General features: G+C 36.3%; 1 protein-coding gene across 1 annotated transcript in view; it reads right to left on the reverse strand.

Moving 5' to 3' along the window:
• Positions 1-15,886, reverse strand: part of TMPRSS15 (transmembrane protease, serine 15) — an 82,540-nt gene that overhangs the window by 605 nt on the left and 66,049 nt on the right. Inside the window, exons 23-25 of the mRNA XM_004675305.1 lie at positions 8,873-9,054; positions 7,295-7,390; positions 3,403-3,542 (exon numbers count right to left, since the gene is read on the reverse strand). Coding sequence (XP_004675362.1) covers positions 3,403-3,542; positions 7,295-7,390; positions 8,873-9,054 — 418 coding nt within the window. The remainder of the gene's footprint in view (positions 1-3,402; positions 3,543-7,294; positions 7,391-8,872; positions 9,055-15,886) is intronic.

Here is a 15,886-nt window from a genome sequence, read left to right on the forward strand (position 1 = left end):
CTCTGTCTCTCGACACCCCTGAGTCTCTGGCTTGTACCCCAGTATGCACAAATAAATACATCTTTAAAAAAAAATGGCATTTTAAAATTGGGACTAAGAAATTCTCTATAGTACAACTATGAAAAATGTCCTAAGCAAATACATATTAAAAGCTGATAATTTTATTAAAGGAGATATAGTCTAATCACTATGAAGGACTTTGTGGGAAAGACAATTACTCTAAATTATGGACTTTAGAAAAATTAAAAAACTTACACTTAAAGTTGATTTTAGTTTTCTTGGATAGCACTTTTTGGTGTTAGACAAACACAATCTGACAAAACCTAGCATTTCAGCAGAAATAGGAGATATTTGATATAATTTTTCATGATAGGCACACCTGTTTTCATCTGAGAGTTCAACTGATGAAGAAATGTTTATTTTTTATAAATATTAACTATAGCAGACCTTAGTAGAATTAATTACATAGACTTTACTTGCATGTGACATTTTCATGTGACATAAATAAACATGATGCAAACATGTAGCACTATTATTTCACAATGGAGAATTGACAAGTATTTCCCCTATATTAATTGTGTAATTTTTAAAAGAAAATCTTTTTTAATGTTTATGAAGAAATTTATAACCTTGTATACCTTGAAATCACTGTAGAGTGTATAATATTTCTTTCTTTCTTTTTTTAAAGATTTATTTATGTGCATACAGAACTGGGGTACAGGCCAGAAGCTCAGGGACAGCGAGAGGCTTCACCAGAGACAGAGTGGGGAGCAGAACAGGCAGATTGATTAAGTACACTGCTGAGGGGAGCAGTGGGCGGGTCAGGAAAGGTCTGCCATGCCTGGTGGTTACCTCCAGGCAGGCGGGAATTGAACTCATGAGGAAGTGGCTTTAGCTTCTTAGTGCAGTGCTTTAACCCGCTGCACCACCAGGGAGGGCCTATAATATTTCAAACCAAGCTTGTGTTATAAAATACTCTGACTTTTTACTATTTCTTCATTAACTTTGCACCAGATAGTGGGAAAAAGGTGATCTATAAAAGCACTTTTTCCTGTCTTGGAGCAGAGGAGCATAAATTGCATTGGTAACCAAAGGTTACTTTTATTCTAGATGTAACGATATATATGAGTTGCTTGAAAGTAGGGACTATGATTTTAATTCAGCATTCTAAGCTGTCAGTTGATAATACTGACTTAGAAATATTTATGGAACAGTGTGAAACCAAGATATGACTAAATATAGCTCCACATTATATGTGACAGAAATTATGAAATTGTCAAAATAAATATCCATTGTTTGAATGATTTTAAAAGGATTCATTTGGTTTTCTTTATAATTTAAATTCAATTTAAATTCTAAAATTCAATTCAATTCTGAAATAATTTATTTTAAAAAATAAAGAGTAGAATACAGACATGTGATAGCATGAGCAACGATTTTACTCACCCAGCACATGCTGGGTCAGTTGTGATTATTCAAAGATTTCACCAGCAGGCTTGATGCCGAATTGCTGGTCTATCTGCCTAGAGACCTGTGGCTGGTGCGATCACTTCCCATTGTCTCACCACTTCAATTGAGTTTTGTGACTTCTTTTTGTCTTGATATTCTGATGTGTTCAATGAAGACAGTCCCTTCCTCCACTATCTCAGATGTATAAGAATGTCAAAAATATGAGTAAATGTCCAGAATATGAAACATTAACCTAAATTTTGTTTCTACTTTAGATGCCCTATTTTTTAATAAAACAACCTACCTTCTTGGAGTATCTGAGTGTAAAGGTTGAGCATGTGCGAACCTTTGACAAGCTAACGTGTTCAAGAATGTGTGAGGGACTAGTGAGGCAAATTTGTTGCCACTGTAAATGGGGGCTAAGTAATACTTCAAAGAACCTACTCAAGTGATGTATCAATAATAACCTGTCTGTAATTTTAAGTAATGCATACTTATTTAAACAGTTACTCCTTTTATATGGCATTAAAGTTGAACAAAGAAAATCATGTGACTCTCTAGACTATTGATTTCTTGATCATGATACATTTTATTGCATCAGATATTGCCTTGAGTGGGAATTTTTTTACTTGCTAATGAATGATCTATTTAGACTAGCTAGAAATCAAAGCCAAATATAAGATTTCAGAGATCTGGCTGAAATATAAGATTTCAGAGTCATTGGTTTAATGTAACCCTAACATCAATAGCATTGACAGTTATATTTTCTACCTAGTACATGAAGTGTTGGTCACACAATCACCATTAACTGTAATTGAAGCAGTACACCTGATTCCTCCCTGAACAATGATTCTATACACATCCTTCTAAGTGGCAATATATCTTGCCTTTAACACACTTTTTATTTTAAAAGGAAAGGATAAAACCCAGAGATAAATTTTAAATAAGAGGAAAGTTTATCTTGAATTTGCAAGTTTATTGAAATTTAATATATAGAGATTATATACGCACACAGATTTATATATAGATTATATTTAATCTATATTAATATATAGAGATTATATGCATACACAGAGATTTATCTGCTTAAATGTCTAGTCAGTTTTGTATGCCATCCAAATAGGATATACATGTATTAGTATAAGTAACATGTATTTATTAATTATAAAACATTACTTTAAGAAACAAGAAACCATTTTTCCTGGTAAAAATGGCTACTTTCACATTTGCAAATTATTCATTTGTTTAGAACTGCTCTTAGGTTGGCCCTCCCTGGTGGTGCATCGGGTTAGAGCACAGCACTATGAGGCTGTCTGCAGCCTCTGCAGCACAAGTTTGATCCCCAGCCAATGAGGTGACCCACATGGCGCGGCAGACCTCTCCTGACCTGCCTGCTGCTCCCCTCAGCAGTGTATTTCAGTACATCTGCCTGTTCTGCTCCCCACTCTGTCTCTGCCGAAGCCTCCCACCACCCCTGCACCTCTGGACTGTACCCCAGTTCTGTACGCATAAATAAGTAAATCTTTAAAAAAAAATTAGAGACACATCAGCCAAATTTGTCCTCAGGCCAGTTTTTGTTTGTTGCAAGCTTAAATAAAGAATTGGAAATTTGCAAATAAAGTGTTTAGTCAAGGTATAGGGCTTCCAGCTTAGCCGCTGTATAGTTCACCTGCCTGTTCCACACGCTCACATTTCATGCCTGGTCTCTAAAGATAAAGACATCTAATTTGCAACCTATGTTACTAAGACTTAGTTTTGTTTCTTATAATCACAAGTACCCAGGAGTAATATGCAAATAGACGACAATTACAAGTAAAAATCACAATTTTTAAAAGAAGAAAAAATTAAGACCTTAGTGGTTTCCTTTTTCCCGAATCATTGTTAAACAATTACATCATTTTGTAGCAATGCTTTGTGGGAATGCAGCGTGAGCAGTTAGTTGTATATAGTTACCTGACAGGAATCAATTCCTCCTGTTTCATAGCCTGCACAGACCATGTTTTCCGTAATATTATATTCTGGCATTTGTTTTTGGCATTTTTCATTTGATACAAGAGGAACTTCAGCTTCTTGCAATTCGTCTGCAGTAGGAGCTGTTCAAAATGGAGAATGTCACCAGTCACAAATGATAAACAGGCATCATTGAATGAGCCATCATCAGTCTTATTTATTTGAACAGCTCACTCTCATTATCCAGTACTGTGTGGAACTAAATACTAGACCTTCTACTTTAAAGTACATAATAAAGCCCATCTGTGCATTTTGCCAAATGGATAACAGTAAAGCACTTCTTTAGTTCCCAAGGGCTAGTGGGAATTAGATTGGACTAGATAGTCTTTAGGCATTTTCAGTAATTTTAAACATTTACAGTTCTGCTCATGGGGGAAAATAAACTCAGCCTCACAAAGCTTTTCATTCATGGAAATTAGCAATGGCTCAGAAATCCAGAAGTGCTTTTCATTTGGCACCTGAAGAGGTGTTCCCTTCTAATGGCTTTCAGCTCTTTTGTGATGCTGTGTGAGTGAGCAGGTGCACACTCAGCAGAAGACAAAGCTCAAATGAACTGTGCCCTGGTCTAAGAGTAATCAGCTTGTCATCCACGTGCAGGTGAAGAGAAAGGAGGCATTTTGTTGCAGAATGTGCTTCCATGCTTTTTGCAAAATGATTCATCTCCTGCAAGCGTGAATCTCTGTTTATTGAAATACTAATCCCAAGAGGGATGTAAAACAAGCAGGTGTCTAGTGCTCCAGAAAAGGTACACAATAAGCACTTTCTAATAATTAGCAATTCTATTTGGTTCTTCAATAAGAGCAGAAAGTTGAGGGGAAGTCAGTATATATGATAGCTAGTAGCATTGTTGCAAAAAAAAATGTTTGCAGTCTCACTCCAGCTAAATTTTTTCCACATGCAAAAAGACTGAGGAAGCACATAAGAGAGTGTGTGTGTGATTTAGGTGCAAAGCAACATATATATGACTTAGTTGTGTGCTGGTAAATATTTAATAATGGTCAAGGAAATAGAAGCTTCCATGTATATCATTTGCAGATTTGCCTGGTATAAACAATTTGATCCAGTCAATTTCAAGGTGTGAGCATGACAGTGATGGAGAGTTGGGATGTGATGTGCGTTAAGTGACTATTGCCATCTGCTGCAAGTGACTTCTGCCACACACCACTGACTGACTTTTGAAGTTTGACAAGACAGTGGTTTTGAGGTAAGAAAGCGAACTGGAGAAGTTAATATTGAGGAGGAAATTTAGCCTCTCTCCATTGTCCAACCCCTGAAGAGCAAGGACAAGCTGAAAGATTTTAGTACTATAACATAAATCAAAGCCCATTTTCCTACTTGTTAAGGAATACAGAAATTAGCTTTGTATATGATGAAACTCTTTGGTAAAGGAAAATTTGAGTATTGGTCTTAATATTTGTCAACCGGAATTTCCATGAGGAGTCTTGAGAATATACATATAGACACAGAAAACTACATAGAGATGGCACTAAAGTTATTTTGAGTTCACCACTTGGCCTTAATTTAATAAACTAACATCACTTCATTTTTTTCAGTAGACTATATGTTCATGGTTTTCCTAATTAATTAGTTATTACAATATACACAAAAGGAAGGGGGTGGAATATTATGAAAATAAGTAGCTGGAACTCATAAGTCAAAGTCTATAAACTTTGTTAAATTTGCCATCAGCCTAAAAGTATTTAATCATGAGCAGGCTGTTTGTTCCTAAATGAGATTCACTTCAGACACAGTTTTTCCTTGGCTCCCTGTCATTCTTAAGTCTTTTGTAAGTCAATTAAAAGTATATCTTTGGTACCAATAAAAAAAATGTGAGCCATGTTTACTCACTTCTTTAAAAAACTACCCATTTCCTACAGAATAAAGAGTCTTAAATTTTGTTAGTGGATAATTTGTTTTTGAAGAGTCTGCATTATGGTCATTAATGTCTTTTAGTTTGAAATCTGGTCAAGAAAATATGTATCTAGGAAACATTTTTTACTCTTTAGATTGCAAATCTAATGAATCATGACATTTTTCATATGGAGGAAATAAAAGAATAGACTGTCAGACTTCAATGGACATCGCTTTATGGAAAGCAGCCATGAGGAATTTTTAGCAACAATCTGTCTGTGTAGAATCTTTGTCAACATCATCAGGCAAGGATTTGACTTAGAACTTGATAGTTTTTTTAAAAAAAACCAAAAGAATTGAAGGGGGAACGCCTTGCCTCCGGGAACCGCAAATCCTAACAAACCTCCGGGCCCTTTTATTCCAAATTTTTTTTTCTTTTCTTTTCTTTTATGATTTACTTTGTTACTGTGTTGTTAATTTTTGGACAGTATTTGATTTCTCCCCTGGAAGTGTATTTCCTCCTACCACCCTAGAACAGGGCATCCATTCTGTGCCCTTTCATCTTAAATGCGATTAAGAATTATAAACACTATGGCAGTCATCTGTGGTGACTCTAGGGCCAGGTTCCCCAGCACATAACAGTGCCTTTACTTTTTGGTTAAAATTAAAGAGTGGTCAGACCCCTGACCTACACAATAGCTGCTCCTAGAAATGCTTACCTTCTAAAGGTAAGTAAGCATAGTTACCTTGGGAAGGTAAGAAGTACTGTAATTTTTTTTTTTAAACATTTTTAAAGTCTTGCTATCCAGACAACATGAATGCTCAGTGAAATTAGAAAGAGAAAGACAAATACTGAATGGTGTCCCTTATAGGTGGGCCATGGAGAAAGCTAAAAAAGCTCCTCCCTAGCGGTGTAAGGGGTCAAGTCTCAGCACTACGAAGCTCTCTGCAGCTGCTTCAGTGCTAGTTCAGTGCCTGGCCAGGGAGGTGACACAGCTGGTACAGCAGACCTCTCTGTTTTGCCCGCTGCTCCCCTCAGCAGTAGATCTGCGTGTTCTGCTCCATTCTGTCTCCGGTGAATCCTCTCAACCCTTCCCCTTGGCCTATACTCCAGTTCTTATAGGCATACATAAATAAATATGTTTTAAAAGGGGGTCAGAAAGTGAAACTAAAAAATTAACCCTTGAAAGTTTATTCCAGAAGGCATGCAGCCAGAGGAGGAGGGGAGGGCTACAAGGGGATATGGAGGGGTTGTCGGTGCTCTGGAAGTGGGAATGCAGACAACAGCATCTGAAGGCGGTGATCCAACACTTCTGAACTGCAAACTATGAGGCGAATCCATGTTAAGTCAATTAAAAAAAAACACTAATTAAAAATGCTTGGCTAGTTTTAATACGCAGCCCCTGTTTTTAGAAAATGTGATGTTAAATAATGCAAATGAACAATGGTGTATCAATTTATTCTCTTCAGTGTAAGATTTGTGCTGTGTCTGGGTTTTCTCTTCAGGAGTCAGAATCAGCATGCTGAAGCTCCAGGAATTCCTCTCTCAATTTACGGAATATGAGTTTAAGGTTGTGACAAGAGATATAAAAGGTTTTTTGATTTAGGGTCTGTAGTAGATAATAATTTGGCCTTTGATGAGACTTTATGCATTTGTTTTGTAAATAAATAAACTCCTATAACATTTAATTATATTTTTGAATAGATGATTTTTTTCTTTTATCAGTGTTTATAATACCAAAATTAGATATCAAATTAAGTATCAAAGCTCCAAAGCATATAATTTCATAATATGCTCTATACAATTTAGAAAAAATGTTTTAACTGTGGATATTTAACATATGCATCTAAGTCTGTCAGTACTTTAAAGAAATATCGCAAAAAGGCATTATGAATGAATCAAAAAATGTCAGATACACTCACAGCGTAGCGCCACAGATGCATTTACTACTAAGCACTGAACTTTCAGAGTCTGACAATTTACCTTGAGAGTAAAGTCTCCCCCAGCCAGCAATAAAGCAGTTCTTTCCTACAGGAAAAACTTGACTTTCTTCTGGTAAACAAATAGGTTGTATGTAATCTGGAAAAACAAAAGTTAAAACTCTTACACGTGTTATTGCTAACGAATGAAAAACCAATCACTTTCCATATCCAACTAAAAAGCTTACATTTTGGTCCTCCCAAATGGTGCAAGGGGTTAAAACACTGCACAAGGAAGCTATCTTGAGCCACTGCCACATGAGTTCGAACCCCAGCCAGGGAGGGGATCCACATGACACAGCAGACCTCGCCTGTCTCACCCACTGCTCCCCGCAGCAGTGTACTTCAACGATCTACCTGCTCTCCATTCTGTCTCTGGAGAATCCTCTCTCACACACAACACCCCTCCCCCCACCCTGGCCTGAATCCCGGTTCTTATAAGCATAAATAAATATACTTTAACAAAACAAAAAAAGCTTACATATTTGTTTTATCCTGCCCGAACATTTTCTTGACCCGGGACTTAGGGGAAAGAAGCATTTTAGAGCAGCACTCTTTAAAAATGAATTAGGGACCACGGTGGTATTTAATATTGTCTCCTGGTTACTCTTTTATAATATAAACACAGTTTTAATTCTGGAGTTAAACAGTTTATATTTGGTTAAAAAAAATGATGGTACCCAACAGAAAGTAGTACCAGTTCTGTGAACAATAAATCTATTTTTTGAAAATCAGTTAGTGAAACTTGGGGAAATATTCTCAATTATTTTGATTTTCCTCAGTTATATCTACTTTTACAAAAACGTTTCTGTGCTTGCTGTACAGGGTCCTTGGGAGAGCATGAGCCTTGGTCACTGGCTGTTAAAACCCTTCAAAACTTACCAGTATCTGACATGCAGAGGATGGAAGACCCAGGCCAAGAATGATGAGAAATAATCGAAGGCAGAGCTTATCGTCAAGGACAAGGGTCTCACAGTAACTATAGTCATTGTCTGCCTTTGACAAATTCAGTAATACTTGCTTAGCTCAGATTCCAGGGGGGCACAGAGAAAGCAGCTCTCTGTTCTCACTGGAGACTGGAGCTTTGGGTCAACGTGGGATTGCCCAGGGCTCTGAGGGTAGTGCGCTCCCTCAGGTGATTTCCTGCACACCTAGGTCTAGAGAGGGAGTCTCCAATCTGCCTCACGCTTCACATTGAAACTCATTTTAAAATCCCTTCTTAGAACATATGCTGCTGTTTCAGCTTGTCCTGAGCAGGTCACATGGCCCCGCCTTCTTTTTACTTGAGAAATAGGATGTGCATTACCAGGCGGACGATTCTCTCCCAACTGCTCTGTTCAGTTTACTGCTCAGAGGGCTCTGAGTTTTATTCTTCTGATCAACTTTCTAGAAAATTGGATTTAAACACCTCAGTGAAGGTAATTGAGTATGTTTCTCTCCATTCCCCATTTTCATTTAAATTATAATGATTTCTATAACGAATTATTCAACTCTTATGGACCGTTAATATATTCATGCTTGTACTATTTTAAATATAATGCTGAATTAATTTTGGCAGATAAGAGGGATCAAAGTGACTTACCTGTGTAGTTCACTTTAAATTCAAGGTGCATCATGGCAATGTCACTGTCCTTAGTGCGTTTATTATAATGTGGGTTGATGATAATTTGGTCTATCAATCTTGTTTGGATATGAGGAGAACTCAGGTTTGATGCTATATGCAGGCCCAGTATTGCTTTCCACGGTGCTGACTGTTCATTTCTCCTGAGATGGTGAGAATGAAGTGTAAGAAAGTCTATCCACCATGGTTACTTTCTAATCTTTGGCATTGGTATTTCAGAACTATGTGTTCGATTCTTAAAATATACTGGAAGGTCACTGCCTAATTGATCTTTAAAAATATTTCTATAATTTTTATCTTTCTGATCACATAAAAAGCCTTAATCAGTCTTTATCTTTTTCTCTTCCATAATCTTCTAGATTCTGGTTCTTAACTTGGCTTTTACATTTGAGTTACATTGTTTAATTAAACAAAATATTTTAATTTTAATGTTAAGGATATAATTTCTCTCTTCCATATATGCACAAATTCCCCTCACCTTCTACCAAAACATTCAAGTCAAGACCCTGTTTGTCTCCCTCCCCTGTCCACTTCATCCTCTCCCGTCTTCCCTCTGGTAGCTATTAAATTCTTTCATTAAGGCCAAGATTTATTCCTGTTTTATTTCACTAGTATATATTTTTTATTATTTATAGTCCACAGATGACTGAAATCATCCGATATAATTGTCTTTCACTTTTGGACTTGTTTCACTTAACACAATCGCTCTGAGTTTCATTCACTTTGTCCCAAATGCTACCATCTCCTCACCTATTTTAACTTATTTGTAGTATTCCATTGAGAGTCTATTCCACAATTTCTTTATCAATTTGTCTGTTGGCAAATAGGTTGATTTCTTGACTTGGCAATTGTGGACAGTGGTGTTATGAATATAGGCAAATCAAACTTAGTCCTATTAGCATTTTCATATTTTTAGGATAAATTCATAGTAGAGGTGTGCTGAATCACATGGAATTTCCATTTTTATTTTCTTGAAAAATCTCAGTGACCTTTTCTTAAGAAGCAGCACCAATTTCCAATCGCACAAACAGTGGATGAGTTTCCTTTTTACCACATCCTCACCAATAGCTTCTGTTTCCATTCTTTTGGTATGGGCAATTTCCCACAGGTGTAAGGTGACATTTCATTGTGGTTTTGATTAGCAGTTCCCTTACAACTAGTGATGCTGAAGAGTGTTCCAGATGTCTGTGGATCATTTGAATGTCATCTTTAGAAAAGTGTCTATTTAGGTCCTTTGACGATTGTTTGATTTGGTGGTCTGTTTTTTGTTTTTATTGCCAGATCATCTACAAGATTTATATATTTTGGAAATTAGTCCGTTGTCATGTGTGCAATTATTTTTCCTATTCTGTTGGTTGTGCTTTTATGCCTTGTGATCTTTCCCTTGTACCCAGATCTTTAATCCATTTTTTGGGGGGTTGTTATGGAATTCAGTATAGATTTAGGTTTTTTTTTTTTTTTTTGCATGTTGACTGTCCATGTTTTGCAACACAATTTGTTAAAGAGGCTTTCTTTTGTCCATTTATGGCCATAGAACCTCTGTCAAGGACTACCTGCCCTAATTGTGAGTGTTTATCTCTGTCTGTTCCATTCCATGGGTCTGTTTCTATTTTGTTCCTGTGCCTTTCAGTTTGGTTACTGTTGCTCTGTCTTATAGTGTGAAGTCAGGAAGTTTGATATTTCCATTTTTCTTCTCTCAAGGTTGCTTGGAGTGCTTTGTAGTAACATGTAAATTTTATAATTGTTATTCAATTTCCTTGAAAAAAGTTGTTGAGACTTTGATAGGCTTTGCATTTTCCTTCTCTAGGTTAGAGTAGAACATCAGTCGAATGGGACCTACTGATAATTTCAAATATTCTAAACACACTGTATTCTTGCCCATCTTGACCTTTTCCAGGAAAAGGGAAACACTGAAGTCTGTTCCCTGGTGTCCTATCCATGAACTACTTTTTCTACTATATGTTATGTGTGCTTCCTAAAGTTAAGTTATTCATGGTTGTCACTTGATAGGTAGTTACTCATTTTTAAGAATTGTATTTTTTATTCAACATTCAGTTTACTTATTAACTCAATATTTATAAAATATCTTTCCTACTTTAAATTTAAATATATTTATTTACATGTTATAGTTTGCAATAATTACTTTGTTTATAAAACCAGTGTATCATGGGCCCTCCCTGGTGGCACAGTGGGTTAAGACACAGCACTGCAAGCCAGCTGCAGCGGCTTCAGTGCAAGTTCGATCCCTGGCCTCGGAGGTGACTCACATGGCCTGGCAGACCTCTCCTGTCTAACCCGCTATTCCCCTGAGCAGTGTACTTCGTCAATCTGCCTACTCTGCTCCCCACTCTGTCTCTGGTGTATCCTTTCACTGCCTCTGCACCTCTGGCCTGTACTGCAGTTCTGTATGCTTAAATAAATCTTTAAAAAAAAAAAAAAAAAAGCAATGTATAGACCCTTCCTGGTGGCACAACGTGTTAGGACCCAGCACAGCATGCTAGCTATAGCTGCTTCAATGTGAATTCGAGACCCAGCCGGGAGGTGATCCACATGGCACTGCAGAACTCTCCTGGTCTGCCCACTGCTCCCTTCAGCAGTATACTTCCTCAATCTGCCTGTTCTGCTCCCCACTTTGTCTCTTGTGAACCCTCTCCCTGCCCCTGCATCTCTGGCCTGTACGTAAGTTCTGTATGCATGAATGCATAAGTAAATAAATAAATCTTTAAAAAAAGTTACTTTCTTTAAAAAAATGTATCACATCAACATTTCTACATTAGTATTACTTATATACAAATTATCTATATAACCATTATTATTTCAATGGTATAACATTTAAGTAATAACTTAAAATTTTCTCAAAAGGAATATGTTTCTATTATATACCTTTTATATTTGGGATAAGAAGGCATATTTAATTATCAAAATAAGGTTGTCTCCTTAATTTCTTTCTATATATTTTATCTTCAGAAAAATATCCCATGGAAATTCAGAGTGATATGGATAGTTACTTGCTTTGGATTTAAATCAGTGGTAAAGAATGCAGTTTAGAAAGTAGCCAAACTCCCAATTTCTTATCTCTTTTGTAAGTACTGTTTTACATCTGCACTATAAATATAATTACTGATATGGGAGTGTTTGTAGGGAACAAAGATTAGTAATCACCACTTATCTCACTGTTTTAGGGTTTTGAGTGGAAAACCAATACATAAATCACAAGTTATGAAGATTAATATACATGCTTTAAGCTACTCTTTTAATTAAATACAACTTTTGCAATATTACTCTCACGCATCCTTAATTATTTTCCAAATTGTTTTTGTGCTTCATAGAAAACTCCTTTTGTGTATTTTTATTTCTTCTGTGTCTATTAGTAATACTATGGAAAGGAAATACACTTCAACATAGATCATTATATTTCCTTCTTCAGCCCTGTTCTGCAAACCTTGCTGTGTCTGTTAGAGTAACTTCCCCAACACCAGTACAAAACATTTCTAGAACATTTACACCCATGGCATTTTAGTACTTTCTCTCAGAAGGAAAAGACTTGAGACTAGAGAGGTAATGTTATTCAAGATAGCAAATTAATCCTCAAAGTAGGGGTAACTTCAGAGATCTGAGAGAGGAACTTCTGGGAGATAAATAATTTTAATGAAATACTTGTGAATAATAAATATTCTATTTAAATTAATGCTGATAGGACAGTGTCAAGGAAATGGCTTATATACTAGGGCCAAGGGAGAGGAAAGGAATATATAATTTGGAGGCTCTGATCTCAGATTGGAAACTGATAAAACTTAAGCCTAAAAATTTTAGCAATATACTGAGATAATTTTAACTATCAAAAGTATGCCTAGAAGCTCAAACTTGAAATAACTTAAAAAAAGAACCAACATCTTTTCTGCAACCAAAAACTGTTAAGTCACTAACCTAATCTTGAAATCTAATAACCTGAGAAAATTCCCTTCTTTTTGATCTGCTAATATTACTATAATCTTGATCTGCACAGATTATTATAATCTTGAACAGGTAGTATAGTATTTCTGAGTCCTGAATAAGATAATATATTATTAGTGTAACCTCTGAAAGCAATAAGAGTCAGAGAGAGAAGTGAATTAAGCCCACAATGCTTATATTTTAAAAGAAGGTTTAAGTGCACATTAAATAATTTTATAGTAACATCGTGTGTATATTGTATTCTACTCCTATTTAAAGTGTTTGAAACATTCAAACAAACTCAAATTTTGAATTTTAGTAAAAGCATCAATTAATGAATACTATTTTATCAGCAATGCTTAATGTTTAAAATTCTGTTTCAAAGTTTCAATAGTCTTACTAGTTCATTTAATTTAGCTCTAAAGTAAATAGTATTGTCCATTTCTTGCTACACCTCAAACACATCATATATAAAATCATCTGTTTCAAGATTGTTAGCATTCATTATTAATCACTTCAACAAGGAGAAAATTCATATGATACATTTGCTCTTCTCTAAGTGTTCAATTAAAGGTAGACGATTAAGACAAGAGACCTCTCTGTGTATTATTTGACCATTGATGTATTTCTATTTAATAAATGTGCTCTAGACTGTAAATCTATATAGGACTGCTCATTCAAGTGACTAGTGTTCTTTTTCTGGAAGCTCGGATGATTGACTTGGAAATAGTATATAACTTTCTAGGTAATGGAAATGTTTTGTGTTTTGATAGGGATTTAGTTTACTTGGGTGAATGCATTTAAAAACTCTTCAAATTCTGCACTTAAGATTGTGTATTTTGCTATATGTCAGATGGGAACAAATGGAAACAAATACTGAACTCTTGCTGGGCAAGCTGACTTACACAGTGGTCTGGGGTAGCAATTTTCAAACTCCATTTTGTGTTTGAAGTTTGAGCAAATACATATTTTGTGGACAGTCAGAGCAAGGTAGCTATTATTGGAAATAACATTTACAAATATATAAAGGTATACACCTAGAATGTACCCTATGGTACTTTGAGTCAGAGCTGTCATTCGGAGTTCCTATTTATATCCATATAGCCACGTGCACTGAGAAGACACATTGGCAGTGGCAGTGAGCGTGATGCTGTTTTTATCACATTTTGTATGCTTTATATGATTCATAGCAGGCAAAAATAGCGCAGCATCTTAATTTCATCTTGACAGTCACCTTAGTAGGTAGATTTATTTATGTAAATTGAAACTACATACTAAGTCACTAGTCTATAATTGCATAGGAGGTCAGTAATGTTGACAGGCTCAAAGTCCTCTCCTGTGATTCAAAGTGAACCTTGACCTTCAAGTCACAGCAAAGTTGGCCAGTACTTTCTATATCTCTTTTTATGGTTATAAAAGAAGAGAAGTTGATGCTTGAGATCTAGATCAGGTATACAGAGGTTTTAGGTCATCTAGGAACAATGAAGCTGAGGAATGGGAAAAGCAGTCAAACAAGAATATAGACACAGAAGAATTATGCAATTAAACTACTAAACCACATGCAGGTTAAAATACCTGGAAAAAATTTACACTGAAGATAAGTCATTTATGTATGATTTCAATAACATGCTTGATCTGGATTCTTTTATAGGAAATTAAGATTTTTTTAAAAAAATTATTTATTTATGCATACAGAACTAGGGTACAGGCCAGAGATGCAGGGGCGGTGAGAGGATTCACTGGAGACAGAGTGGGGAGCAGAACAGGAAGATAGACGAAGTACACTGCTGAGGGGAGCAGCGGGCAGGTCAGGAGAGGTCTGCTGCACCATATGGGTCACCCCTGGAGCAGGGATCAAACTCATGCTGAAGTGGCTTTAGCTTCTTAGAGCTGTGCTCTAACCCACTGTGCCAGCAGGGAGGGCCCGGAAATTAAGATTTTTTTTACTGATGAAAGGATTTTAAAAGTCAACGACCAATATTACTTATATTAGTAAGATACATATTTTGATGAAACTAAAATAATATAAAAAACTTTCTTGCTTGGTTAGAGACATGAAGTGGACAGGACGTACACTTGGTAACTGGAGAAAGAAATAAAGCCCTTTAGTGCCTAAGGGGAGAATAAAGTGCAAGGTTGATGAGGATGTTATAATTTATCACAACTCAGTTCTAAGTTACATTGGTTGTGTTCAAATTGAACTTGTGGAAAAATGACCTTTTAAGGCCTCTATGACTGTACATGTGTTTGTAATCGAGGAAACTGCTTTTCTAATCCCTTTATATATTTGTCGCTTGAAAAACATTGGTACCACTGACCTACAAAAAGTCCACCTGTAAGGTGGATAATTGAAAGATGCCATTAGTATAACTGCAGGCCTGGTTAACATTTAGAAAGCCTACAGTGAGCGTGATCTTAAACAGATGAACTGATCAAATCTCAAGTTAATACGAAACATTTCAACTAACATCAGCCTAGGTGCAACAGAAAGCAATTATTAACTAAAAATACATTTTACCTACAAGTTAGGATATAGCAGCTCACCTGTGGCATGCCCAGGCACAGGGTTTATATAGGTAAAGGTTCAAGCCATGTTTAGAAGGAAATGAACTACTAACATTTGTTATGTTATGGTTGAAAGCAGATTAACGTATTATCAGGAGGAAGCAAAATAAAAAAGTGGCTGTTAGATGTGAAGAGCTGTTCAGCCACCCAGAGTGGAATTGGGGGGTGAGATTGAGAGTAATCAGTTCCTTCGGAGGCCAGGTAATTGACGGACATGGTTCCTAGAATTGTGAGTTGAAGCTTACCCTCACTCTGGCACAATGGTATTAACGTGTAAACTCAACCCTTTAATATTTATTCTCTCAGCCTTCTGTATCTCCATTTCACAAGTTTCTGTGTCTGTGTCTCCATCTGTAACAGGATGGTCCCTAGGAAAAGGGGAAGTTCCAGGTTCCCTGCCCCACCCAGAAGGAGGGTGGAGCTGAGCAGAGAAAAAGGAGAGAAGAGAAGAGAGAAGAAAGGAAGGAAGCGGGATGG

Source organism: Condylura cristata, unplaced genomic scaffold (assembly GCF_000260355.1).
Source record: "Condylura cristata isolate star-nosed mole 26May11 unplaced genomic scaffold, ConCri1.0 scaffold00003, whole genome shotgun sequence".
Lineage (NCBI taxonomy): Eukaryota > Metazoa > Chordata > Mammalia > Eulipotyphla > Talpidae > Condylura > Condylura cristata.